The following is a 27,583-nucleotide window of genomic DNA, read 5'->3' as shown; positions in this document are numbered from 1 at the left end:
GAGAAGCCTTGTCTGACCAAGTTGATTGGATACTATGACATGGTCACAAAAGAACTGGATGCAAAAATAATTCTGATATCATATCCTTGGATTTCAGGAAAGCTTTTGATACTGTTGCACATGGAAGACTACTGTACAAATTGGAGCAGTATGGCATTAAGGCCAAGTTGCTACAAGGGATAAAAGGATGGTTGTGTGGGAGAAGACAGAGAGTGGTAATCAATGGATACTGCTCTTCATGGACTAATGTTATTAGTGGTGTCCCCCAGGGTTTGGCATTGGGCCCATTGTTCTTTTGTATATTTATCAATGATATCGATGAAGGTATATCAAGCTTAATGTCAAAGTTTGCAAATGATACAAAGGTTGGGGAGAACTGTTAATAACAGTAATGATAGTATGCTGCTGCAACAGGATCTGGGAAAGTTGGGTAGATGGGCTGAGAAGTGGAAACTGAGGTTTAACATTGACAAATGCAAAGTACTGAATATGGGTAGCAGTAACCCCAGAGAAATGTACCAACTGGGTGGTGTTGCACTCAGGGTAGTGGAGAATGAAAGTGACCTACTCTGGCAGCCTGTCTGAGGCTGCCAGAGTAGGTCACTTTCATTCTGAGCTGTGCAGACAGGCTGCCAGAGTAGGTCATGAGATCTTGTCAATGATATACAGAAATTTTGCAAGTAGGGATAAGGAGAAGATTATCCCCTTGTACAAGGCAATGGTCAGGCCACACCTTAAGTACTGCATACAGGTCTGGAAGCCTCATATTAAGAAGGATGCAGAGTTGCTAGAATGAGTATAGAAAAGGCAACAAGATTGTTGAGGGGGAACAAAGGGGTGCTCTTACAAAGAAAGGCTTAAGTTCTACAAATTTGAAGCATCTGGAGAATAGGCACCTGCGAAGCGATCGGATTGAGGTGTATAAGGCCTTGAATGGATTGAGCAGGCTCAATACTGATAGAATTCTTCCTTTTGCTCAGATTACAAACCTGAGGGTGCATAAACTGAAACTGAGGAAAGACAGTTGTTGTATAGATGTGTGGAAATTTTCCTTTAGCCAGCGTGTAGTTGATTGCTGGAACAAACTTCCATCTGTCTTTGTGGAAATCAATAGTTTAAATAAATTCAAGGCAGAACTAGACAAACATTTGGAATGAATGGATGGGAGAAATGGGAAGGGTTTTTTTTTTTTTTGGGGGGTTGACGCTGTATAAGCTTGCTTTCTTTCATCATATGCCTCTACTAATGCTAATGCTAAATCCAACTGATATGTTTGTTTATTTGGTTAAATATATTATTTAAGTTCTTTTCTTTTTTTCCTAAATTGTCCAAATTAGTATTTAATAAAATACTAATTTTAATTTTTGGAAAAAAGCTACATCCGCATAAGCAAACATGCTTTCAATTTCACCAAATAATTGTAGAATATAGTGACATAGACAGCCACTGCAGGGAAGGGGATAGGGATACATAGAAATTGAGCATGATACCTGAGAACAAGCGTCAATGAAATGTGACAAGCATTTAACTAAATGCACTTGAATACACTTAGGATCATTTTAAAAACTTAAATACACTTAAGATCAGGCCAGTAATTAAATTTATTTTACTCAAAATATTAAGAGGAACTTATATAATAATAATATACTTTAACATATTCACATCCACTTGTATTTGAGAGAGAGAGAGAGAGTACATTCAATGTATCATAATTTTTGAAATGTTGAGATACAGTAACATTCCAAATCCTTAACATTCTGAAAATTTGTATATATGATGGTTGAAAAGAAGAAGTCTGAAATTCATTGCTAAAATCAAAGAGTGGCTTTTTGGGCTGATTTAAAAAAAAAAAATGCTCAAAATTTTATCAAAAGTTAAATTTCAAAACAAGCAAAAAAAAAAAAAAACTCTTACCAAGATATGTTGTTGTTGTTATTTGGTTTTCAGGAGCATTAGCAACTAAGGCCATATTGCTCCGGGATATGCGGTTGTCATTCCCTGACCTTTCCGCATCCTCCGTATTTGGTGGTGACGGGCTCGAACCCTGGTCTAATCAAGAAGCATGTGGTAAGCACTGCTGCTCCTTTCCACCTGGCTACGGAGGCACCTTACCAAGATATAAACAAAAAACAAGCATTGCTACTAGTAACCGAGATTTCAATCAGTGCTGACAGGATTGAGCAGTAGTTAATTTTATCTGCCTTTACCTTTAGTGCACTTGCTTACTGACTGCTTAAGAATGGCTGCCAATATGCATTATGGAACGGCACTGGGGTGCTTTTTGAACAATTATGAGGGGTATCAAAAAGTTTTGTCCCTGACCTTCTTCTGTATATTCTATGAACATTATGTTTTATTGACTGTACTGCTTGTTTATTCTGTAATATATTCCACAAGTTTCACTGCCTTAATTCTTATGTTTCTTCTGTTACAGCCCTGAATGTGTGTGACAGTGTCTCATGGAGAGTTGAATATCGACCTATTATCAAATTCCTGGTCAAACAGCCAAGGACTATCCATGACGAGATGTAATGTGGTATAGGGATATCTGTGCATTGTGTGACACTGTAAAACACTGGTGGACACAGTTCAAGTGTGGCTGGGAGAGCATCCATGATGAGGAAAGAAGTGGCTATCCACATATTACACTGCAGAATTTGTGCAGAAAATTGAGCAGCTGATCCTCAATGACTACTGGATAACAATTAAACAGATACTTGCTGAGACTGGGATAAGCCATGGATCAGTAGAGAGCATGATTCACAATGATTTCAATGTGAATAAGTCTCAGTACAGTAGATTCCTTGTTTGCTCATGTCTTCAGAAAGAAAAAAACAAAAACAAAACAAAAAAGTTGTTGCTGTCAGTTTTCTGGGATGAAATGGAAATTATTTTCATAGATTACCTGTAGAAAGTTACCATCATCAATGAACATTACTACAGCAACTTACTGAAGCAATTACATGTGGCAATCAAGGAAAGTGATGCTGAATGCTTCATGACAACACCAGCCCACACTGCTATTGCAACCACTGACTTTGCCCAGAAATTAGAACTTATCTTGCCACACCTGCCTTATTCCCCTGACTTTCCGCCTTCTGACTTCTTCCTCTTTCTGCAGCTGAAAAAAAATTCTTTCCATGCAAAAATTGTTTTCAGCTGCAGAAAGAGGAAGAAGTCAGAAGGAAGAAGTCAGGGGAATAAGGCAGATGTGGCAAGATAAATCAATTTTTGCGTGGAAAGCATTTTTTTTTTTTTTTGGCAATTCAAAGGTAATTTCTGCGACAGAAGCATGGTTTCAAGAACAAAGTGAGACCTACAAAAATGGTATAATGAACTGCTCCAAAATATGGGAGAAATGTGTCACTTTGGGTGGTGACTATACAGAGGAGCAATACATATTCCAAATCTCATCCTCCTGGAACATGTAAGCATAGTTAGGAGAAAAACTGTTTGATACCCCTTCATAGATGAATCATGACACATCACTTGAAGTATGATTTGATGCTTATATGTGTCAGAAGCAGTGAATTCAACATATGTACTATTTAGACAATTATAATGCACACATGAACACAGAATATATGTTCTTTTAGATTAAAAAGTAACATATTTCAAAAAAAAAGATTATTACATTATTATAAATTGAAATTTAATTATAAAATAGGTCAGGAAGTTATAACTAGGTGTGTGACACACTTTCAAGTTTAATATATTGTAATTAGTGACAATATATTAAACAAAATCTCCATCACTGAATTGGTTAAAATGAATTAATTACAGAATTATTCTATTAAAATTATTCAGTATTAAAATGAAGTAATAGGCAATTTATCAAACCTGGTTGATCTTCTACTAAGACCATTCCACATGGTTTACTTGGGGGACTTTCTCCAACATCATTAACAGCAATAATACGGAATTCATATTCTTGACCTTCTGCAAGGTTTGGTACCTAAACAAATGGCACAATTATTTTGACTAAAAATAATAATAAAAATAAAGAAATTTAATTGATTTTTTTTCTACTTTGAATTTGTAACAAGGAAACTAAGGCCACGAAGTACTGGTATATTGTTTCTGTAAATTGTAAGTATTCTTACAATCTATTTTAATGCAATCTATTATAATTCTTACAAGACGTTATGTTTCTGCTGCATGCCTTTTCTGTAGACACTTCCATGGGCACTGTTCCTCTAAATTGGCTTCTATAATTCCCGCCCTCTCTTTCAAACACATGCCACAACCAGTCAACATCCTTTAACCGTCCAACATCAAACTCACAGAACCAACTTTTCCTCTTCCTCGTTTATTCATTCAACTTGGCGACTGTTGGCATTCGAGGTGAGCGGACGCGCTTAGACAGGGCTCCTCAGTTAAGTGGTTTACTTTTGGATAGTGCTTTTAAATATTTGATTTATTTAGATATTGTTGGATTATTTTGTTATAGGTTTTCCTGTAACTGTTTGATTTTAATAATATTATAGATATAATTTTTTAAAGTTACTTTCATTGATATTTATTTAATTTTATAATGGTAGTTACGAGATCTGCCTTAAACACGTCACAGGGTATCGTGACTCACACGGAAATAGCCGATGGCGATTTACGGGTGAGTAATGATTTAATCCGTTGTGGAACCTGTGGAATGTTTTCCAAGGTCGACCTGGTGACTAATCCTACCTCACCTGGGGATTCTTTTCTTTGTGATCGATGTAAGGAGTGCACCGATCTTAAATTACAATTTGGTGCACTGATGGAACAATTTGAGTCCCTGAAAAAATGAGTGCTTGCCCTCGAGAATAATGCATCTGGGAGCTCGTCAGGGACTCAAAACTCCAGCAATCTACCAAGTGATGCACACCCGATTCGAGCCTCAAAACAGAAAAACCAAGTGCAAACTACTCTGGTTAAAAAGGACATTGTTTTATTAGGAGACTCCATTGTCAGGGAAACGGGGAATATTTTTTGTAATAAGGATAGGTGGAGCAGAACCAGGGTATGTCTGCCGGGAGCAACTATTGATGATGTCACCAACAGATTGTCAGATTTTAAAGGGGGTAAAGAAAATATTATTATTCATGTGGGGACAAATTATATTAAACGTACACGATCTGACGATTTGTTGGAAAAATACAGGACCATGCTGAGGAAATGTCGCGAGCTAGGCCATAATGTCTATGTGTCTGCAATTCTGCCCAGACACAATAGGAGGGATTATATGTTAAGAGCCTTGTGGATTAACTCAAGACTTGAAGGAACCTGCAAGGCTTTAGGGGGTAAATTTCTATCAGCATGGCCACACTTGTAGGTAGAAGGAATTTGTTTTGTAGAGACGGGATACACTTAAACAAAGGTGGTGCAAAAGTTTTTGCCAGTATTATTGAGGATACCTTAAAGGTTCAGGGAAACTGCTAGTTAGGGGGGGGGATGTGGGTAATACTGACACGCGTTTATCTGATAATATTGGTCAAAGTAACTCTTGCACATACCTTAAGAGTTCTTATCTGTTACCCCAACTGGACGTACTATCTAGATGTTCTGGGGGCAGAAAAGTTTCACATGAGCGGGTAGCTAATATCAGGGAAGAGAGCCTAAAAAACTTCAAGGGTTGTGTTAGGGTTGTTAAATATACAAGAACAGTAAATCTTAATTGTTTGTACAGTAACGTTAGAAGTGTCGTCAATAAAATGAGCAAATTCGAACTGCTGGTTAAAACAAGTAACGCGGACATAATAGGGCTTACAGAGACGTAGTGCCACCCAGAAATTGGGGATAATGAGTTCCAGTACGGCTTGTATAATGTATTTAGAAAGGATAGAGTAGATAGAAGGGGTGGTGGGGTAATGCTTCTTATCAGAAGCAGCCTGAGTGTGACGATAGCTTTCCCGGATTCAGACATTTCACATGCTAGTATAGAGTCTGTATGGTGTGAGATAGATGGAAACAAAGGTATAATGCGAGTAGGAGTAATCTACAGACCAGGTGATTGTGACGATTATGACAAAAGCCTCTACATGCAAATGGAATGGGCAAGTAAGCATCAATGTCTTATTATGGGTGATTTCAATTTGCCTCTAATTGATTGGAGTAAATGGGAAGGAAACTCGACATGGGGAACAAAATTTTTAAATCAACTAGATGACTGTTATTTGTATCAACATGTCAAGGAAAATACTAGAGAAAAGAATATCCTAGACCTCATCATCACACATGAATCAGATGACATAACAGGGCTGACAGTAGAGGAACCAGTAGCAGGAAGTGATCATGGAGTTCTACGGTGGATGATGACGAGGGAGGTAGCAGAAGTAAAAGGCAAAGGAATGGGTGTTAATTTCAGAAAAGGAAATTACGATGCCATAAGGTACTACATGGCCTCTATTAACTGGGTAGATATCGCGCAGAGAATGAATACAATTAAACTGTGGTATGCTTTTAAAACATTAATCACAGATGCCTTGAATGCGTATATACCATTAAAAAAATACTCCACGAGAAGGGTTCCAAGTTGGATGAATAGTGAAGTTGCCACATTACTTGAGCAGAAAAAGGTGGCATGGAAAGGTCACAGAGCAATAAAAAGTACTGAAGCCTATAACAGCTACAATACAAGGTGATGTGTAATAGAGCCACAGAAAAGGTTCGACAGGCAAAGGCAGTTTATGAGAAATCACTAGCAAACAGAGCAAAGAGGGGGGATAAAGAATTCTTCACATATATAAATGCCAAGAAGAGCAGGACAAACCAGATCGGACCTTTACGTAAGGGAAAGGGGATAGTAATAAATACACCAGCTGCTGTTGCAGATGAACTCAACAGTTATTTTGCATAACCTTTTGTGGCAATGGGAAATTGTGGGAGCGAAGTTAAAAAATATGTAATTAATGATATTGAAATTTCGCAAGATTATTTAATGAAAAAACTTTCGAGTCTAAAGACCAGTAAGGCTCCTGGAGTTGATGGAATATACCCTATAATCTTAATGGAGGCGGCAAGCGAGTGCATTGAAACATTGAAGCTAATTATGCGACCATCACTAGACTCTGGGGAGATTCCCTTGGATTGGAAAAGTGCAAATGCATCTCCCATACATAAGGGTGGCTCTAAAAGTGAAGTTGGAAATTATCGACCTGTCAGTCTGACTTCAGTAGTAGGGAAAATCATGGAGGCAACGATCAAGGGTGGAATTCAGGATCATTTGGATCGAATTGAAATTCTCAAGGATACTCAGCATGGTTTTGTAAAGGGAAAATCATGTTTAACAAATCTGGTTCGCTATTTCGAAAGGGTCACTCACGAGCTGGATTTAGGAAATAATTTCGACATTGTTTATTTAGATTTCAGCAAAGCTTTTCACTCAGTCCCACATGAGCGGTTGCTTTATAAGCTGGAACAGGTTGGAATCACTGGGAAAATCCTTAGATGGATAGAAGGATGGCTTCAGGGCAGGAGGCAGAGGGTTGTGATAAATGGCTATTCCTCAGATTGGGTTGATGTAAGAAGTGGGGTTCCCCATGGATCAGTATTAAGACCACTGTTGTTTTTAATTTTCATAAACGACATTGATGAAGGGATAGAGGGCGTGATGTCTAAATTTGCAGATGATGTTAAAATTGGTAGAGTAGTTAATGATCACTGTCAAGCTGAGCTTCTTCAGAGAGACCTAGATAGACTTCAGGAATGGTCAGAAAAATGGCAGCTATGCTTTAATCCAATAAAGTGTAAGGTATTACACCTGGGAAGCAGTAATCCCAAAAAAACTTATTCACTTGGTGGAGTTCAACTAAACCCAGTACTGGAGGAAAGAGACTTGGGTGTTACGATACGGTCAGACATGAAATTCTCTGAGCATTGTAAACAGGTTGCAAGGAAGGCCCATGGTGTCCTATCGATGATCTATCGAACTTTTGCAAGTAGAGATAGGGATGTGATAATCCCATTATATAAGGCTTATGTTAGACCACACTTGGAATACTGTGTTCAAGTATGGAGACCGCACCTAAAGAAAGACATCGAGCTTCTTGAAAGGGTGCAAAGACGGGTCACTCGCCTGGTGAGATCAACAAAAGGGCGTCCTTATGAAGAAAGACTTCGAATATGTGGGTTGCAGAGTTTGGAAACTAGACACCTTAGAGGAGATTTGATTGAGGTGTTTAAGGCTCTGAGAGGCATCAGTAAAATGAATGAGGACGAAATTTTCAAGATTATAAATGATGCTAGAACTAGGGGACATAAATTCAAGTTACGGGGGGAAATGTTTAGATTGGACTGCAGGAAGTTTTATTTTAGCCAGCGAGTTATAAATTACTGGAATAAGTTGCCTTCATGGGTGGTAGAGGCCGACAGTTTGGGGAAATTCAAAGGTCATCTGGATAGTACTTTCGGGTAAGGGAAGCGCATAGAATGATAGGTTTAATTTCTTTTTTTTATTAATTATTAATTATTATTTATTTATTTTTTTATTTATTTTTTTTTATCATTGTTTTTTTTTTTTTTTTTGGCTGGTGCTGCATAAGCCATAGGCTTTCTTGCACCATGCGGCCGTTACTAATACTAATACTAATACTAACTTCTGTTCTCTGGAACAACTGTCCTTCTTTCGCATTTCCTGAAAATTACAATCTACAGAAGTTCAATTCTAATATCAACAAATATTTTCTTTCATCTTTTCAACCTCCAACTCATGAATGGTACTAAGTACTATAGGTTCTAATATACCTCTCATGTTTGGGGTTTTGATAAAAAAAAAAAAAAAAAGTTTTGCTGAATCAAAAAAAAAAAAAAAAAAAACCATGCCCTCCTTGTACAATTCTGAAAAACTGGGCCCTATGTGGAAAAAAACCATAAAAAGTCTTCCCAGAGATGATTATTATTATTATTATTATTAGCCATATGGTGCAAGGAAGCCTGAGGCTTATGCTGAACCAGCCAAAAAAAAATTCCCAAATTACCCTGAGAAAGAGAGAGAAGTAGAAAGGAATCCCCAAGAAAGAGAAGAATGATGATATCCAGCTCAGGACCCTGGGTGTGCCAAGCCCATACTCACAAGATGTGAGCCCCTGGGTGGAATAGGAACTCATGCCTTTCTAAAATGGAGTGAATAACAGGGATAGAACTGATTATGGTCTATGATATTTTAAGTTTAAAATTAAACTTTGAACATTGATAGCTTTACCTTTATAATTTTTGCTTTTAGAACCAATTGCTAATAATTATAATATATATATATATATATATATATATATATATTGTGTATAACAAAAGGAATTCACTTCTGCCTAGAGAAGGATAAACATCACATACATTTTTCACTCACAAAAAAGTTAGGCATCTAAACATTTAATATCTACATTCTTCTTCTTCTGAGGAGTGTGGGCATTGACTGTGATTTTTCTTATGTTTACTTTAAGCTTCCTAACTTTATTAAAGCTAGCTAAGCACACCTTATCATTAACATTTCATGGCCAACTGAATGAATAAAAAAAAAAAAAAATTGTGTGTGTGTGTGTGTGCCGAGCACGCATAGCTGATATTAAGTGAAACTTCTTTAGAATCTTATGAAACGTTTATTATTTCAATGTTACAGTAGTTTAATATTTTTTTAATATATAGTTTAATAGTTTAATTGTTTTACAAATTAATTTCTTCTGCTGTCGAAATAGCTTAGATTTCTCCTTCGAGGTGATTTCGGTGGTCACATTACACATATATGTGCTCTATACACTTTACGATGCTCACTATTAGTCATTGGCATGTTGAATTATAAACTTTTTATGACATACGGTAGAGAATGATGAAAGAAATATTTTGGTTTTTAAATTTTTAAAATTGGATTGCTAGAAGCTGAGATATAGCGATTTAAAATGTAAATGCAACACACGTGCGAGTTACACTGTGACTGCACTGTAGGGGTACTAATTGCGCATGCATCACTGCTACATATGGTGTAGCATTGCTTGTGCCTGGTACGGAGTGGTACAATGGTGGGGGATGAATCATTTTGTGTCAATTTTTGTCAATCCACGGCTGCAAGTTACTCCTATGTGAAAACTACCTGGGGCAATCCACAAACGCAGTGCATGTATACGTGCTCTATATGTCTTACAGACAACACTCACTACAGTTAACCCCCGCTTTATGATTGGTTCACTGTACAATCAAATCACTTTATGATGGACACTCCATAACAAAATACTGTTCACTATACATGTAGTAAGTGCCAGTCATTGTGATCATGTTTACGAATTGAATTTATTCTATTAATGGCGATTCTAATAAGCAAAAATAGGAGGAATATTATCCACAGGCTATAAAAGTAAAGATAAAAGGCACAGATTTACACTTTATTACCTTACCACTTGAAAAGAAAGGAAGGCAAAAAATCAACTAAACCGGGTATTCCCAGGTGGTCATCCTCCCAATTACTAACCAGGCATAATGCTGCCTAACTTCGGTAATCGGATGAGAACCAGTGCATTCAGACTAGTATGGTAGTTGGCTGTTCAGAGCACCTGTAACGCGTTTACTTATGGCTTAGTTTGCTGTGTCTCATTTTCGTCGTTATTTTTGTCAATCCATGAACGCAAGTTACTCACATGTGAAAACTGCCTGGAGCACGACTAAAGAAGTTCGACTTAAAAAAAAAAAAAACTTCCCATATTACATTTTATCCCCTCTAATAGCATGTCTAGTTCTTCCCTGAATTTATTCAAACTATCTACTCTCACACACCAAATGGAAGTTTGCTGTAACAATCGATTACCTGCTGGCCAAAGGATAAAATTTCCACACAAATCTATCCAGCAACTTCCCATTAATGTCCAAAATTAAAAAAGTTTGAATTTTTTGTTGAAACTGAAGTATTATATTCAGTAAAATGTATTTTAGTAAGTTTAGTTAAAATTTGTTTAAAAATTTACAGTTTCACTATTTTTTTGCCCATCTGATATATCATACTCTGGGCAATAGTGTTTTCAAATGCCTAAAAATTAGGGATAAATGAAAGTTTTCTTTTATCATTTCTTTATCAAAAGAAATACACTAAATGTTGGTGAAGTGTTCAAATGTTGTTTACACTTTGGTGATTACTTCCAGTATATTGGTTATTTATTGTATATCGAAGCCTTTCACCTGGGAGAAGGGAGACTCACCAGCATGAATACATAAGATTTACTAATAGAGCATTCAATTATCCTATGCCCTAAGGGTAATTGAAAATGGCATAAAACCACTTGAGAAAAACATAAAGGCAATACTGAAATCTGCACCTCCAAAGAATATTCAGCAAACAAGAAGTTTCTTCGGAATGGTCAACTTTTATTGCTGAATTATTCCTGACTGCTCAAAGCTGATGCTTCCAATCACCAGTCTAACTAGGAAATGTATAAAATCTGTATGGAATGATGAGTAAGGTAGACTGTTAAACTGCTGAAGGTAAAGCTTAAATTTTGAATTGTTGTTCCTATATTTAAATTATCATTTATCAAACTATTGCCTTTCTTATTTAAAGATTAAATCTTGCAGAACAAAAGACAGGAAGATCGAGACTCTTGCTGTCTTATTTGCTCTTAGAAATATCAAACATTTGTTGGTAATCAAACCAGTATTTGTTATAGTAGTATTTATACTCTCGAGTAAATGAAAGACAAAATAGGAGAATTCTCAAATGGACTTTGAAAATCCAGGAATATTACATGCCAGTGTCCTAGATCCTTATAAACTGAATGTGGTGGCTGATTACCTGTCAAGATTACATCACAGAAAATCTTAATCATCCTGAATTTGAAAATTCTGCGTAGAACTTGGTACCTGAAGCAGAAATTGTGGAACCTAAACCAGAAAGATTGCTGCTTCAGAAAACCAAGTAGCAAGCACTCTTAGAAAAAGCAATATAAATTCTCAAAATCTAACTAACAATATTAGTTCAGACGCTACAGAAAAACAAAACATAGTTTAAGAAAGGTGAATAGCATCTAAAGACCAAAGTGTATTTGTGACAATTTATATAAGTGAAAAAAAATATATATATTATTTATGTGAAGTAAAATGGTTTAAATGTGTCAGTTAATCTTGGATTTAATGTTATAATGCATACATGTAAAAAAAACATTTTGTTTCAATATGGTAATAATTTTTTTTTTTTTTCATGAAACATGGAAGACTTATTGCAATTTAAAACTTTATTAAGTTGTTTTTCTTTTCATGTTGTGTAATTCACACATATTTCTGAACTCTCTTCAAAAAGACTGGAAGATTATAATTTTGCAAAAGTTTAAACTACTATAAAATTATATGTTGAAACCTACCTCAGTTTAAATGCTACTATTTATTGCTATTATTCTATTACAATGTGTTTTGACTTATATAAAGTATCATTTATAAATACTTAAGCTATGTACTACTTTAGATTGGTGGTCCAATCTAAAGCAGTATATAACTTTAAGTCCTTCTTTTAGATGATATGATTTTATTGTCATATGTTTGTTAGTTATTAAAATCCATGTTGTAATTACTTTTCAGAATCATGTTTTCTTTTCTAAGAACTATTTTTGTGTCAATATTATAAATGACATACTGTTCCTAAAGAGTCTTTTCAGTGGCTAACAAGGAACTTTGGCTTGTGTGAAACTGTGGAAATCCAACTCAGAAAAACATGCAATTTGTATATTTAGCAATATTAGAAATACCTTTTCTTTTAAACTAAAGTTAAAGGTGTGCAGGAAAGGAGAACTACAATTGTCTACATATTTAGGATTGCCAATTTGTTTTGTCTTAATTATTTTGGTTTAATATTAGCAAACAAGACAAAGTGCATACAAGTACAGCATTTCCTTGTCCAGAAAGTGTGGCATATCCTTGTTGTTCCATATAGTCAAGTAGAGATTCATTAATTTATTTGATTTCTTTCATTTTTTTTTTTTTGTTCAATAGTAAGACAATCTTTGGTCTGTTTTAACATGATGAATGCATACAGATGCAATTAAAAAAAAAAAAAATCTCAGAAAAGGATGTTAAAATTCACTGTAGTATAGTAAATAGTAAAGGAAATCACAAAATAAAAAATAAATAAAAAAACAATGCCTCTAATGGATTCCACATATTTCTTTTCATTATACAATATGTATTGACTTAGACACCAAGGGCTGTAGAGAGACCCTGGTTAATCTGTAAACTGGATAATGTGCTGCTGGATAATCACAGTCTACCATAACCTGAAGTGAGTTGCTCATATTTAATGTCCAGCATATTTTTAGATCTATAGATGGTTTATTTTAACAGAGATTATGCCACTTCAGTGTGAAATATATTGCCATAGGGGTTGATTTTGAAGGCTGGTGATTTCAGCAGCATAATTTAGTAGAAGTTGCCATCATAGACGTTTAGAGGCTTCCATATGGAGGCACTGAACTGATAATGCACAAAAAACTCTCAGCACAATTCTGAGAGAGTAACACAGACAAAACTGTATGTGTGATGGGTTTTTGAATGCTGCAGAGTTTTCAACGGCAGTGTTACTTCTCTGTATGTTCTGTAGAGTATATGGAGAAGTAGTATTTAATTATGTAGTGTTTAATTGAGAAGGATATTGCATTGGTCCAATCTGTTCCTTGAAGATAAAGAACATTTGACTTATATTAACCTCTTAGGTCATATACATCAACTACATATACATAATAGGTTAATTCAAAATCCATGATAAGGAGATGTATTTTGCCCAGTCTTGTCTTGGAAAATCATTGGAAAGTTTTCTGAGGAATACTTTTGCTTTGGAATGAGACTACAGAGTACAATGTTCGAATTTTACATGTTAGTGAGTAGTGATCACTATTGAGAAAAACTGCCAAGTGCTGTCCAGTCAGTCTCTTTTGATGGTCAAGTTATTGAATCATATCTTACTGACATCATCACTGCCATTAAATGCTAACAGCGTCATCTTCTGTCATTCTGTGATTTCAAATAATGTAGTCATGAGGCCCTCAATGCTATTTGAGTGACTACAGTGATTTCCAAGTGATTCCGAAGTATTTTCTCTTATAAAGCAGTTAATTCAGACAGGATTAAATTCTTCTAATTTACTCAGTTATTTAATTTTATATTCCAAAGTAAAAAAAATTAGTTTACTTAAAAAAAAGGAAAGACACTTTTCTTTTTGTCTATATACGTAACTTTATCACACTAACTACTAATCTCTCATTATTGCTTGGTCACTGATGGTGCTACTCTGGGGCTGGAAATCTGAGAGAAGAAACCCACACTCCTAGGGCTAAAAGCAGCAGCAATGGGCAACACAAAACAGTCTGCCTATGAATCTTTTGCCAGATTTTTCAAACAAATGACACATCCCAGGCAAAGAATAAAAAAAAAGAATAGATCATATTGTCCCCTTTTGTTTTTTAATATTACACTCCTCAATAAACCAAACATTGAGTAAGCTTTCCCCATTTGTGGGGAAATGGGGAAACTTACAATTGGGGAATTTGTAATTCCAATGGGGAATTTTCCCCATTTCCCCATGAGTAAGCTTTCCCCATCAGAAATGTAGCTCTCCAAATGTGGCATGCACTCCACATTTGGTTTTGAGGCATTTCTGAATGGTTCAGTGGCAATGATATGGAGATTTACTAGCTGAGATGACTGAGTATAGACATCTCAGCTAGTAAGTCTCAGTGTCTCAGTATATACAATTCATGAAGTAAACACATGCTATGGATAAGAATCCTATTTAGCAACCAGTAGAACGAACCATAGGTGAAAGACTTGAAAATATTTCCTATTGGGGAACCCACTAAGTTACTCCACATCACTCTGAACTCCTCTAAAGGGATAATATCAGGTGGGATCTATTAAATATATTGGAGGAAAATCATTCACAAACTAAATGGGAAAAATGTAGTATATGCCAAAAGGCAGGTATGAAAAGAGGTGTTGTGCTTGCATTCTCCCTACTCAGACAGTCATACTCACATTTAAAATTTCAAACTGTCCATAACTCTAAAAGCTGGTTGCTTCTGATGCCAAGCTCAAGTCCAAGGTGAGCATCTGAAGTAACAACTCCAATCCAATCTGTGGTTTGAAATAACCAAAACTTTGGTCACTTACTTACAATTAGCCTGCAAAGTACACCCATTTGCACCTCTTGTGGATGAAAAGAGCTCGACAGCAACACACACACACACACACACACACACACACACACACACACACACACACACACACACACACACACACACACACACACACACACCGACCAGGCTAGCCGGGTGGGTAAAGTGCCTGCCTGGCAACCCAAAGGTCGCAGTTTCGATTCCCGCCTCGGGCTTGGATCAAAGTACTGCAAAAATCTTGGGAGGTGCATTATGGCCACAGAAGCCTATGTACCAACAACTATCAAAAACACACACACACACACACACACACTGTAATACTGTGAAATAGAAAGGTGTCCAAGCTATTTTGGTAATAATTCCATCTTCCTCTAAGGAATGCAGTCAATGGAAATAAGAAAAGAAATGATGAAAGTAAAAGACAGAGCACAAACAGTCACATCCAGAGGCGAAGAAGCAGTTAAAAAGCAGTTGAAGAAGCGGATACTTAAAAAATATTAAAAGCCTGCCGTGTTCATATATATTAAACATTTTATATTATTTTAATTATTTGCTATGGCGAGCCTTTAGGATTTTTTTCAAATTTTTGCCACGGTGGACCTTGATTCACGCCCTAAAAAAATAAAATATACAAATGCAGTGTTATCATCAGAATAAAATTCTATGTTACAAATAGTAAACTGAAAAAAATATTCACTATGATGCAAAATTCAATATCAAAATCCATTTTTAATTGGTGTCTCAATGTGTGAATAACAGACTCGAATACGGACCATTGAATAAAGGTGAGATGTTCTCTTAATGCAGGTGAAGATCACCCCATATGTTTTGCTGATGCTACCATGTCTGCAATGATGTAATTCAATAATGTCTGCGATGGGCCGTCTAATGCAAACTAGCGTGAACCCCCAAATAGACCTTCCAAATTAAGACCCACAATGCAATGCCACATAATTAATGTTAAAAATATTAACATTAATTATGTGGCATTGCATAACATTTCAAGCCCATTATGCAGAGTTTCTGCACCATAACAGAGTACAAAGGTGGAGATGGGCTAATGCTTAGGAGCCACCCTGATACAAGAACACACACACGCACGTGCGCGCGCGCACACACACACAGTACCTTGATTATTATTATATAGAATGGATATATATATGATAATCTGTATAAAATGGTATATAATCTTGTATATAAATTGTATATATATCACAAGAATGTACATAAAATTGTGTGTGTAAATAAATGAAATGGAATGGAAATAATCAAAATTGCCACCCACCGGTATTGCACTATTTCCGGTGGGTGCAGGATTTGTGCACAAGGCACTAAAGGTGATAATAGACCTAGGCCCGGCTCCTTGTGCTTGGGGACAGGCACCAGGGCAGCAGCTGCCTTGGTGTTGGCTGCTCCCTGGTGGTGAGGTGGACTGACACAAGCAACACACCATACACTAATACATAAAGCTCTGCAGAGTTTCTGCACCATCACAGACGTACAAGGTGGAGATGGGTTTAGGCCTAGGAGCCATCCTCAATACAGGTAAAACACACACACATGCATCACATGATCAAAATTGTGAATTACATCAAATCTGGAGTCCTCAACACCCATCTGTTTAAAGAACTCTGTAAAGACATGAATTCTGATCACGAGATTCTTCTTTTCTACACTGCTGTACACTGGTTTGAAAGGAAATGTTGTCAATCGTGCCTTTGAGTTATATCAGGTTCAGCTTATATAGCTGGTCTAAAACTTCAGGGAAAGGAAACAAGCATTATCCAATTTCAAGACAATCTTCAGGAATTTGTATCTAAGCTGCAAAACTGGCATCGGAGTGTAAATCTTGTAAACACTGCCATGTTTGAAAAACTCTGCAGTGTAGTAGAGGAATCTGAAGGTGAACTGGATGAGAATCTGAAGGAGGAGATTACTGAGCACCTTAAATCCCTTGAAAAGGAATTTCAGCGGTACTTCCCTGAGCTTACAGAAGAAGAAACTGCACTCGTACGAAACCCATTCTCTGCTTCCCTGAGTGCAGCCAGCATTCCCGATGAAGTACAGGATGAATTCTTGGACCTACAGAATGATTCCTCGGCATGTAATTTGTTTTATGAAAAATTGCTAACTCAGTTCTGGTGTGCTATGTATCAGTCATATCCAAATGACACCATGCTTGTCTTTCAAGTTTTACTTCCATTTGCCTCTACATATCCCTGCGAGTGTGGATTTTCAATGCTTCTTCATATCAATACAAAGGCAAGAAACAGACTGAATGTTGAGGATGATATCACTTGTCAGTTCATGTATATGTTTTGTACAGTTAGCCTTTAGCAGCTTTTGTCATCCTAAGTGTAACTTCCAGTTGACGAAAGGATGTTCTGTGTTGTTGTTTGCAAAAATTTACTGTCATAATTAATGTACAGCACTTAATGAACGGTAGCCATATTCCCCTCCAGAGGTAGCTGTTTGCAATTAGTGTCCCCCTGAAATATTCTTTTATTGCATCTCCAGCTGAAGGGAGAAACTGGATGTTTACAGTAATTTATTCACCAATGAGTCCTGTTGTTTACAAAAATTACTAGGCAACTGAATACATCAAAGCAAATATACAGCCAATTTTTAGCTATTTTCCACTCTTAGAAATATGGATGTGTAGTAGATACAAGTCCCCGAAACACTTTGTGTTGGAGGCACGTGGTGGTTTTTCTGCATAACTCTTTTTAATTTTTATTTCACACCATCCAATCAAGGATATATTTTTAATAAGAGGAACAAAGAGAAAGTTTGATTTTATGGAGAGAACAGAAAATATTGAGAAAAGATGCGAGGATGAGTTGAGAACGCCTCAATATGACAGACCAAGTGGTGAGTGTAATAATGACCATTCACTAAATTAATCTAGGAGCAAATCAGCTGCAGATAAAAACCAAAACAACCAAGACATTATCATAATGAATATTTAATATATGGCTTCTATTATTGTGGTGATGATCAGAATCGAATCCCTCTGTGTTTCAATGTGAACAGAAACTCAGCAATAACTATATGAAACCCTCTCTATTGATGAGACATTTTGAAAGAAATTATTGAGACTTGAATGGTAAGTCCAATGCTTATTTCAAAGAGAAAGAGAAGTATTACAAAAAAAAAAAAAACACTTTGTTGGTGAAATCTAGATTTATGAGTCGTAAAAAAGAATTATTAGAAGCCTCACTGAAAGTGACCTATTGCATTGTTGCTTGTCAAAGGAGAGGCCCACAAAATTGGGAAAAAATTGATAATGTCATGTGCTATTGACCTGTGCAAGACAATATTTGGACCAAACAAATCAGCAAAAATAAAACAGGTGCCACTCTCTAATGACACTGTAAAAAGAAGAATTTTATTTTGCCAGCTGATCTTCTGAATGAATTCATTCATAGTCTTTAGTTGTCACATTATTTTACCTTGCAACTTAATGAGAGCACTGATGTTCAGTAGCCTAGCTGCACTGTTAGTATTTGTTCAATACCAGTATAATGGTGAGCTGTGCAAAGACATTCTTATCTGGGATTATTTGAAAACCACTACAACAGGAGCTGATATTTTGAAAAAATTTACATTTTTTTGTGCTCATGAACTCAACTGGAAGAAGTGTATTGACATTTGTACTGGGAGTGCCAAGGTTATGCAGGGTCCCATATCAGGTGTTGTTATGAGAATCAAGGCAGTAGAACACCCTTCCTGTTCAAGTAGTCACTGTGTACTCCACAGGGAAAAATTTAACTGCAAAAAACATTCCTGCAAAACTGAGAGATATTTTTACGACACTAACAGAAATCGTCAATTATGTGAAATCTGGTGGCTTAAATAGAAGGCTTTTCTGGCAGGTTTGCTGTAAAAGCCAAGGGCCAAGCTCTAAAGGGTGAAATCCTACAGATAACACACATCTTTAGAAATTGTGGATATCCACTAAATTCATATCGAAAATGATAAAAAGCACAACAGAAAAACTCTCACAATACAAGAACTCCCCGACTTACGTAAGGGTTGCGTTCCGTGGAACACTACATAAGTCAGAATTTCTTCCATGCTTGTGCAGCACTTGCAACTGTGCTCACTGTATTGATTGAATCAAAAAAAGAAATGTTCAATGAACATGTGAATAGAATTATTTATTGCATTTATTCAAATTTTTATCTCATGCACAGGAAAATTACAAAAGCATGCAATTTAAACAAATTTCAAAATTATAAAATTATAAAAAAGAGACAGGCATAATGTCAGTAAGTTTTACCTTCAAGCATTGTTGCGAGAATTGACATCTTCAGCTGATGAGTAGGCCGCTGCGGAGGTTGTGAAGATTTAGAAGGGGTCGGCCACTCAACCTTACAAAAGAACATATTAATGGACGATTGGACGGCGACTTCTTTCTTTTCATCATAGATTTCTTTGTACCATTCACCCCTCTGTTAACTTTTAAAAATCATTCACTGTCAGGATCCATCTACTCAAACCTCGCCATTGCTGATGCAATTTTACGAAATGCCATTACCATCTCTCTGGTGATTAAGTGTCTTGGCTCTTCATTTGGTTCATCTTGAGCTTCGTCAGCATTTTCTTATTTCAGTATCGCTGCCTGCAAGTCAATAAGTTCTTTGTTAGATAATTCCTTCTCTTCTTCCTCTATTAACTCCTCCACGTCTTTGGCATCAACCTCCAACTGAAGTAGCTCTGCAACCTTTATAATCTTATCTGTAACATCTTCATATGATTTGTCTTTTTCAAATCCTTCAAAGCCTTTTACGTGCTGTGGACATATTTTATTTCATGAGCCATTAGAACAACTTTTAGTAATTTCTGCCCACCTTATTAATGTTTAAGATGGCGTGGTAAATATTGTAAGATTTCCAAAAGTCTCTTGACATAAAATTTTTATCATTGTCTACAGAAGACAATGCCTGAGCAAATGTTGTGCATAAATAATATGCTCTTAAATTCGAAATAACACCCTGACCCATAGGTTGGATGAGTGAAGTCGTGTTTAGCGGTAGAAATATGACTCTCATGTTCGAATTGAAATCATCTAGATGTGTAGAATGTCCAGGAGCATTATCTAATAGAAGCAAATCTTGAAAGGAATGTCACTGTCTTTACAATATTTTTCAACCTCGGAAATGAAGCAGCATTTAAACCAATCCTCAAAGAGAGATAATGTTATCCATGGTCTTTGGTTCGATCAGAAATGCATAAGTAGGGTGGCTTTATTGATGCCCTTAAATGCATGAGGATTTCCATAATGCAACAATTAAACACAAGCAGTGGTTTTAATCTGTAATCTCCCGCTGCATTAGCCCCAAGCAAGAGCATGGCCCGATCTTTTGACATCTTGAAACCTGGCATTGTATTTTCTCTTTGGCAATGTATATTCGATCTGGTATTTTTTTTCAATACAGAGCAGTCTCGTCAACATTAAAAATTTGCTGCATTGAATAGCCACCTTCATCAATAATTTTTTTCAACACATCACAAAATTTCACTGCAGCTGCAGAATCGGTGCTGGCGACTTCACCACATAATTTAACGTTGTGGAAACCAGAGCAATACTTGAACCTATTAAACCATCCATTGCTTGTCCTTAATATCTTTATAAATACTTGTTGCTTTTGCTTGATTGGTTATTAGACTCAGGGGCACTTGCTTCTGAATCTGATTTTCCATCCATATTATTAATAGCTGTTCCGTCTTCGATATAGTATCTGAATGCTGTTTTGTGATCACTGATTCACTTTTGATCTTAAGTGCATTGATCCTTTAACATGTTCTTTTATATGTGCACTGTCCTTTAAAATAGTATTCACTGTTGAAGCAGCGAAACCTAATTTCCTTGCAATAGATGACAAACTTTGTCCTGCTTCGTACTTCTTAATCATTTTCATCTTCATTTCTAAATCAATTTTGTTTTGTTTCCTGGTGCTACCACCACTTGCACTTTTCGTTGGCTGCATTCCCTTCATCATTGTAATACGTAAATAGGAATGAAGAGAAGTTTTTGAAAATTTGTTTTTTATATGATTGAAGACTTCAGTGAAGGGGAACATATTTCACCATCATACCGTAACGTAAACACCCACAGAATTCCAGTTATCAGTATTATCGCAAATGCAATAAGATCGAGTTTACTACTCGTTTATAATTAGATGCACTAACAGAAAAGCCCAATACACCGGAAAGTGCAAATTGTTTTTATTGTTTTTGGGTAGTGACCTCCAGAAACGTGCTTAAGAAAAATATCACAAAGGCATTCAAAATTGATTCTTATAATGGGAACATATGATAATGATGAAAGGATAGTGCAATTTCCATTATAAATATGACCTTTTAGAGAGATAAATAGCTTAGTTATATAGTGAAAATTTCAATTTCCAAGGACTTGGAACGAATTACAAAAAAAAACCAATATGTTATTGGGTTCACATTATGATATTTTCATGATACCTCCATTTATTCCTATAGGATGCAAAATACGTTTCCACGATTTTTTAAGTTTGCACCGGCCGGCAAAAACTTACATAAAGTCGAATTTCCTTAAGTTGAGTATTATGTAAGTCAGGGAGTTCCTGTATTCCTGACAAAAGTAAACACTTCATCACCATCTCTATGCAATATGTATTGGCAAAGAAATCATTGCCTTTTTTTTTTTCTAAATAAACAATTTATCCACTAGTCCACTAGTGATTCTAAATAAAAAAAGGTCAGGTTACCCCCTCCACTTCGGGAGGGTTTCAATCTCCCATGGGATTTGAAAATTGTAGATCTCTTAAAGTACCATTTATAACTGACACAATATAATAGCGTAGCTTAATTTAATTTATTATGATACTCACCTTTTTATAATCTGCACTGATGTTGGAATAAATTGGATGATAATTTTAAATTTAAGTTAGCATGAATAAGTTAGGATTTAAAAACAGAATTAAAATGTGCTCAAGGAAGTAGAAGTGCACGTCTTCATCCTTGGTTGTCAATGTTGAAATTTGAAACGATTTTAGTTATATGGTTGGAAACAGAAGGCCAATAGCCATAACAAGTGGCTTTCGTTTTACACGTTTTCAGTTGGCAATGGTAGAATGAGAGTAAACACGTGTATTTAAGAAGACTAGGTTCCTGTGATGCTCCTGGATACACGTGGGAATCTCAGGTGCATGAGATTCCAGACCGGTGCTATGTTATAGGGTAGTTTGGAATTTAATACTTGAAGAGTAGAATGGCAGCGAAACCATTCTATAACTAGGGCTTCATATTGGAAAATTTTAAAACTGGATTTTAATTTGATAATAGGAATGGCTGAATCTACTAAGGGGGTGTGGTTGTGGGATTGAACATGTGTTGCTAATTCGGTATTGGACTGTCCCGTCCTAAAGCTATTGTAGTGGTAGTAAGCACGTGTGTTTGATGTTTTGGTAGACCCGTATTTTGTGGTGGTGCTACCAATGTAGCAAGCGTTAGTTATCTTGACATTTTATTAAGTAGATGATATTATTCATGTCACTAATGTGGTAATTTTGTGTATCTTTATATGAGTTGAATAATGAACCTAGTTTATTGTAAGATGAGAATGTAAGGGTGATATCAGTACTTTTGAATAAACGGCGGAATTGGTTGGCAAAATTACTATGGTAAGGGAGGATAATACGTGGATTATTATTGGACATGCGTTTGGGTGGGTTGTTGATATTATTTTGGACTGTGATAATAGTTTGTTTGATTAATTGAATAGGATATTTCCTAGATATGAATTTACTTGTAAGATATTGTAGTTCATTATTAAGGTCATAATGTGTGGAACTGTATTTTATAGCATTGTAAATTTGATTATAAAGGACTGCTTTTTTTGTGTTGAGGGGGTGATGTGATTCAAAGTGTAAGTATTTGCCCGTGTGAGTGTTTTTTCTGAAAATTCTTGTTCCTAGTTTTGTATTGCTTCTGTATATAGTGAGGTTTAGGAAATTATCCTCCCTTACCACAGTAATTTTGCCAACCAATTCCGCCGTTTATTCAAAAGTACTGATATCACCCTTACATTCTCATCTTACAATAAACTAGGTTCATTATTCAACTCATATAAAGATACACAAAATTACCACATTAGTGACATGAATAATATCATCTACTTAATAAAATGTCAAGATAACTGTAACGCTTGCTACATTGATAGCACCACCACAAAATACGGGTCTACCAAAACATCAAACACACGTGCTTACTACCACTACAATAGCTTTAGGACATGACAGTCCAATACCGAATTAGCAACACATGTTCAATCCCACAACCACCCCCGCCTTAGTAGATTCAGCCATTCCTATTATCAAATTAAAATCCAGTTTTAAAATTTTCCAATACGAAGCCCTAGTTATAGAATGGTTTCGCCGCCATTCCACTCTTCAAGTATTAAATTCCAAACTACCCTATAACATAGCACCGGTCTGGAATCTCATGCACCTGAGATTCCCACGTGTATCCAGGAGCATCATGGGAACCTAGTCTTCTTAAATACACGCGTTTACTTTCCTTCTACCATTGCCAACTGAAGACGTGTAAAACAAAAGCCACTTGTTATGGCTATTGGCCTTCTGTTTCCAACCGTATAACTAAAATCATTTCAAATTTCAACATTGACAACCAAGGACGAAGACATGCACTTCTACTTCCTTGCGCAAATTTTAATTCTGTTTTTAAATCCTAACTTATTCATGCTAACTTAAATTTAAAATTATCATCCAATTTATTCCAACATCAATGCAGATTATAAAAAGGTGAGTATCATAATAAATTAAATTAAGCTACGCTTTTATATTGTGTCTCCCATGGGATTCAATTTCTACTCCTGACTGATAACACTCACTGTCTGTTTACCAAGCGAGCAACAATACAAATGCTGTTATACAAATTTACTGGTAAAAGTACTTTTACCAGTAAATTTCATCGAACTTTTGCATGCTTCTCGTGCAGGCTTTCTTTTCCTTTGCCAAAAACCCAAGTTAAAATTAAGCTTAAACCTCTTATATATATATATATATATATATATATATATATATATATATATATATATATGTTTTACCCATAAACAAATCAATAAGTTCTTGTGACTGATTCAAGTGACCTTTGTGATAACTATATTGCAAATACAGCTGGTAAGTGCTCCTGTATTACTGTTACTTACTTATTTAAAATTAATCTTAAACCATCAAAATCAAACTTATCAAAACAAAAAAAAATCAAACTTAGATCTAATTTGCGAAATAAAATTCTACAAATTACATCTAAGTCTGATTTATTAAAACTTTTAATTCTACTAAAATTTTTAAGAATTCCATAATAATAACCCATAGTTACTGTCTTTGCAATCACTGAAGAAGTGAAAAGAAAATACCACAAACATCTGATTCCATTATGTACATATTTCCAATTTGAAAATAAACATAATTATAGCAATGTAGGTTTGAGCACTCTATTATCTTCAAACAAACAATAAAGTTTACCTGTGCACCATGCTGTGCAACCTACAATGGATAAATAATCAATTGCTAAGTTTTATTTTTCCCATCATTACAACTTATCAAGCTCCAGTTCACTACTGTTTATGGTAGAGATTAACCACACATTTAATGAAGCATACATTTCCAGCTGTACTCATGCTGGGAATTTGCTATCTCTCAATGTGTTGGATTTTCAACAATTCCAGTTTGTGAAGAGCTAGATTTTTGAGTTTCCTGTAGTCATATGATAAATACTTTAATCGTATACTAATCATATAATAATTTAGAAATAAGACTATTTAAAATTAATTAAAACAATCATATAAAAATAAATTTAACATACTGTGAAAATGTTATCTGGATGAGGAATTTCATTGATTATATCCCAATCTTTATTTCCTTTAGGCCTTTTTTCTATTAAATAACCTCGAATTTTACTTCCTCCATCATTCAGTGGCTTATTCCAAGACAATGTAACAGAATTTTTAGTCACTTTGTCAACTTTTGGCATATCCGGTGAACCAGGAGGATCTGCAAAATAATAGGGATGGCATTTTATAACTCTATAAGGATTAAGATAAAGTGCATAATGAGCCTGCAAATACTGCCTAGGTGGGTAAAGAAATGATTATCATTTTATCATATGATAATTAAATGATAAATATATATTTTTTTAAATTAATGATAATTTATACAGGAATAATTGAAAAAGCACTGATGCATTATGAAAACAAACTGAGGTAGCAAGAAATTATAGATGTCCACCTAATTTTTTTTTTTTCCTGTAATAGGGGTGGAAGGGTTTTTGCCAGTATTATTGAGGACACATTAAAGATTCAGGGGAACTGCTAGTTTGGGGGGGGGACATGGATAATATAGATATACATTTATCTGATAATATTTATCAAAGTAATGCTTGTACATACCTCAAGAGAATTTGTTTGTTACTGCAACAGATCATATTAGCAAGATTTTCTGAGGGCAGAAATGTTTCAAATGAGTGGCTAATTCCAGGGAAGCAGCTTAAATAACATTAAGGGATGTGTCAGGGATCTTGTGATCTTGTATTTAACTATAGTTAAATACAAGATCACAAGTTGATGGAATATACCCTATAATCTTAAGAGAGGCGGCAAGCAAGTGCATTGAACCATTGAGGCTAATTATGCGAGCATCACTAGACTCTGGGGAGATTCCCTTGGATTGGAAAAGTGCAAATGTATCTCCCATACATAAGGGTGGCTCTAAAAGTGAAGTTGGAAATTATCGACCTGTCAGTCTGACTTCAGTAGTAGGGAAAATCATGGAGGCAATAATCAAGGGTGGAATTCAGGCTCATTTGGATCGAATTGAAATTCTCAAGGATACGCAGCATGGTTTTGTAAAGGGAAAATCATGTTTAACAAATCTGATTTGCTATTTCGAAAGGGTCACTCACGAGCTGGATTTAGGGAATAATTTCGACATTGTTTATTTAGATTTCAGCAAAGCTTTTCACTCAGTCCCACATGAGCGGTTGCTTTATAAGCTGGAACAGGTTGGAATCACTGGGAAAATCCTTAGATGGATAGAAGGATGGCTTCAGGGCAGGAGGCAGAGGGTTGTGATAAATGGCTATTCCTCAGATTGGGTTGATGTAAGAAGTGGGGTTCCCCAAGGATCAGTATTAGGACCACTGTTGTTTTTAATTTTCATAAACGACATTGATGAAGGGATAGAGGGCGTGATGTCTAAATTTGCAGATGATGTTAAAATTGGTAGAGTAGTTAATGATCACTGTCAAGCTGAGCTTCTTCAGAGAGACCTAGATAGACTTCAAGAATGGTCAGAAAAATGGCAGCTGTGCTTTAATCCAACAAAGTGTAAGGTATTACATCTGGGAAACAGTAATCCCAAAAAAACTTATTCACTTGGTGGAGTTCAACTAAACCCAGTACTGGAGGAAAGGGACTTGGGTGTTACGATACGGTCAGACATGAAATTCTCTGAGCATTGTAAACAGGTTTCAAGGAAGGCCCATGGTGTCCTATCGATGATCTATCGAACTTTTGCAAGTAGAGATAGGGACGTGATAATCCCATTATATAAGGCTTATGTTAGACCACACTTGGAATACTGTGTTCAAGTATGGAGACCGCACCTAAAGAAAGACATCGAGCTTCTTGAAAGGGTGCAAAGAAGGGTAACTCGCCTGGTGAGATCGGCAAAAGGGCGTCCTTATGAAGAAAGACTTCGAATATGTGGGTTGCAGAGTTTGGAAACTAGACACCTTAGAGGAGATTTGATTGAGGTGTTTAAGGCTCTGAGAGGCATCAGTAAAATGAATGAGGACAAAATTTTCAAGATTATAAATGATGCTAGAACTAGGGGACATAAATTCAAGTTACGGGGGGAAATGTTTAGATTGGACTGCAGGAAGTTTTATTTTAGCCAGCGAGTTATAAATTACTGGAATAAGTTGCCTTCATGGGTGGTAAAGGCCGACAGTTTGGGAAAATTCAAAGGTCATCTGGATAGTACTTTCGGGTAAGGGAAGCGCATAGGATGATAGGTTTAATTTCCTTTTTTTTTTATATTTTATTTTATTTTATTTTTATTTATTAATTATTATTATTTAGTTATTTATTTTATTTATTTATTTATTTTTTGTTTTTATCATTGTTTTGTTCGGATTTTTTTTTTTTTTTGGCTGGTGCAGCATAAGCCATAGGCTTTCTTGCACCATGCGGCCGTTACTAATACTAATACTAATACTATACAAGATCACTAAGTCTTAATTGTTTATACAGTAATGTCACAAGTGTTGTCAATGAAATGATTATTAGGACAAGTAATGTTGACATAATAAGGCATACGGAAACGTGGTGCCACCCGAAGATAGGGGATGATGCGCTACAGTATGGTATGTACAATGTATTTAGGAAGGATAGGGCAGATAGAAGGGGAGGG

General features: G+C 35.8%; 1 protein-coding gene across 2 annotated transcripts in view; it reads right to left on the bottom strand.

Moving 5' to 3' along the window:
* LOC150079033 (twitchin-like) overlaps positions 1-27,583 on the bottom strand; it is a 2,795,346-nt gene that overhangs the window by 908,041 nt on the left and 1,859,722 nt on the right. For both annotated transcript variants that reach the window (XM_090382361.1, XM_090382360.1), the window contains 2 exons: positions 24,978-25,165; positions 3,841-3,955 (listed from right to left, as the gene is read on the bottom strand). In XM_090382361.1, coding sequence (XP_090238487.1) covers positions 3,841-3,955; positions 24,978-25,165 — 303 coding nt within the window. The remainder of the gene's footprint in view (positions 1-3,840; positions 3,956-24,977; positions 25,166-27,583) is intronic.

The sequence above is a fragment of the Mastigoproctus giganteus genome, chromosome 10 (genome assembly GCF_048544385.1).
Source record: "Mastigoproctus giganteus isolate SK-2022 chromosome 10, ASM4854438v1, whole genome shotgun sequence".
In the NCBI taxonomy this organism is placed as follows: Eukaryota; Metazoa; Arthropoda; class Arachnida; order Uropygi; family Thelyphonidae; genus Mastigoproctus; species Mastigoproctus giganteus.
Note: the sequence above shows the minus strand (reverse complement) of the source record. Positions and strands in the feature narration are given on the sequence as shown.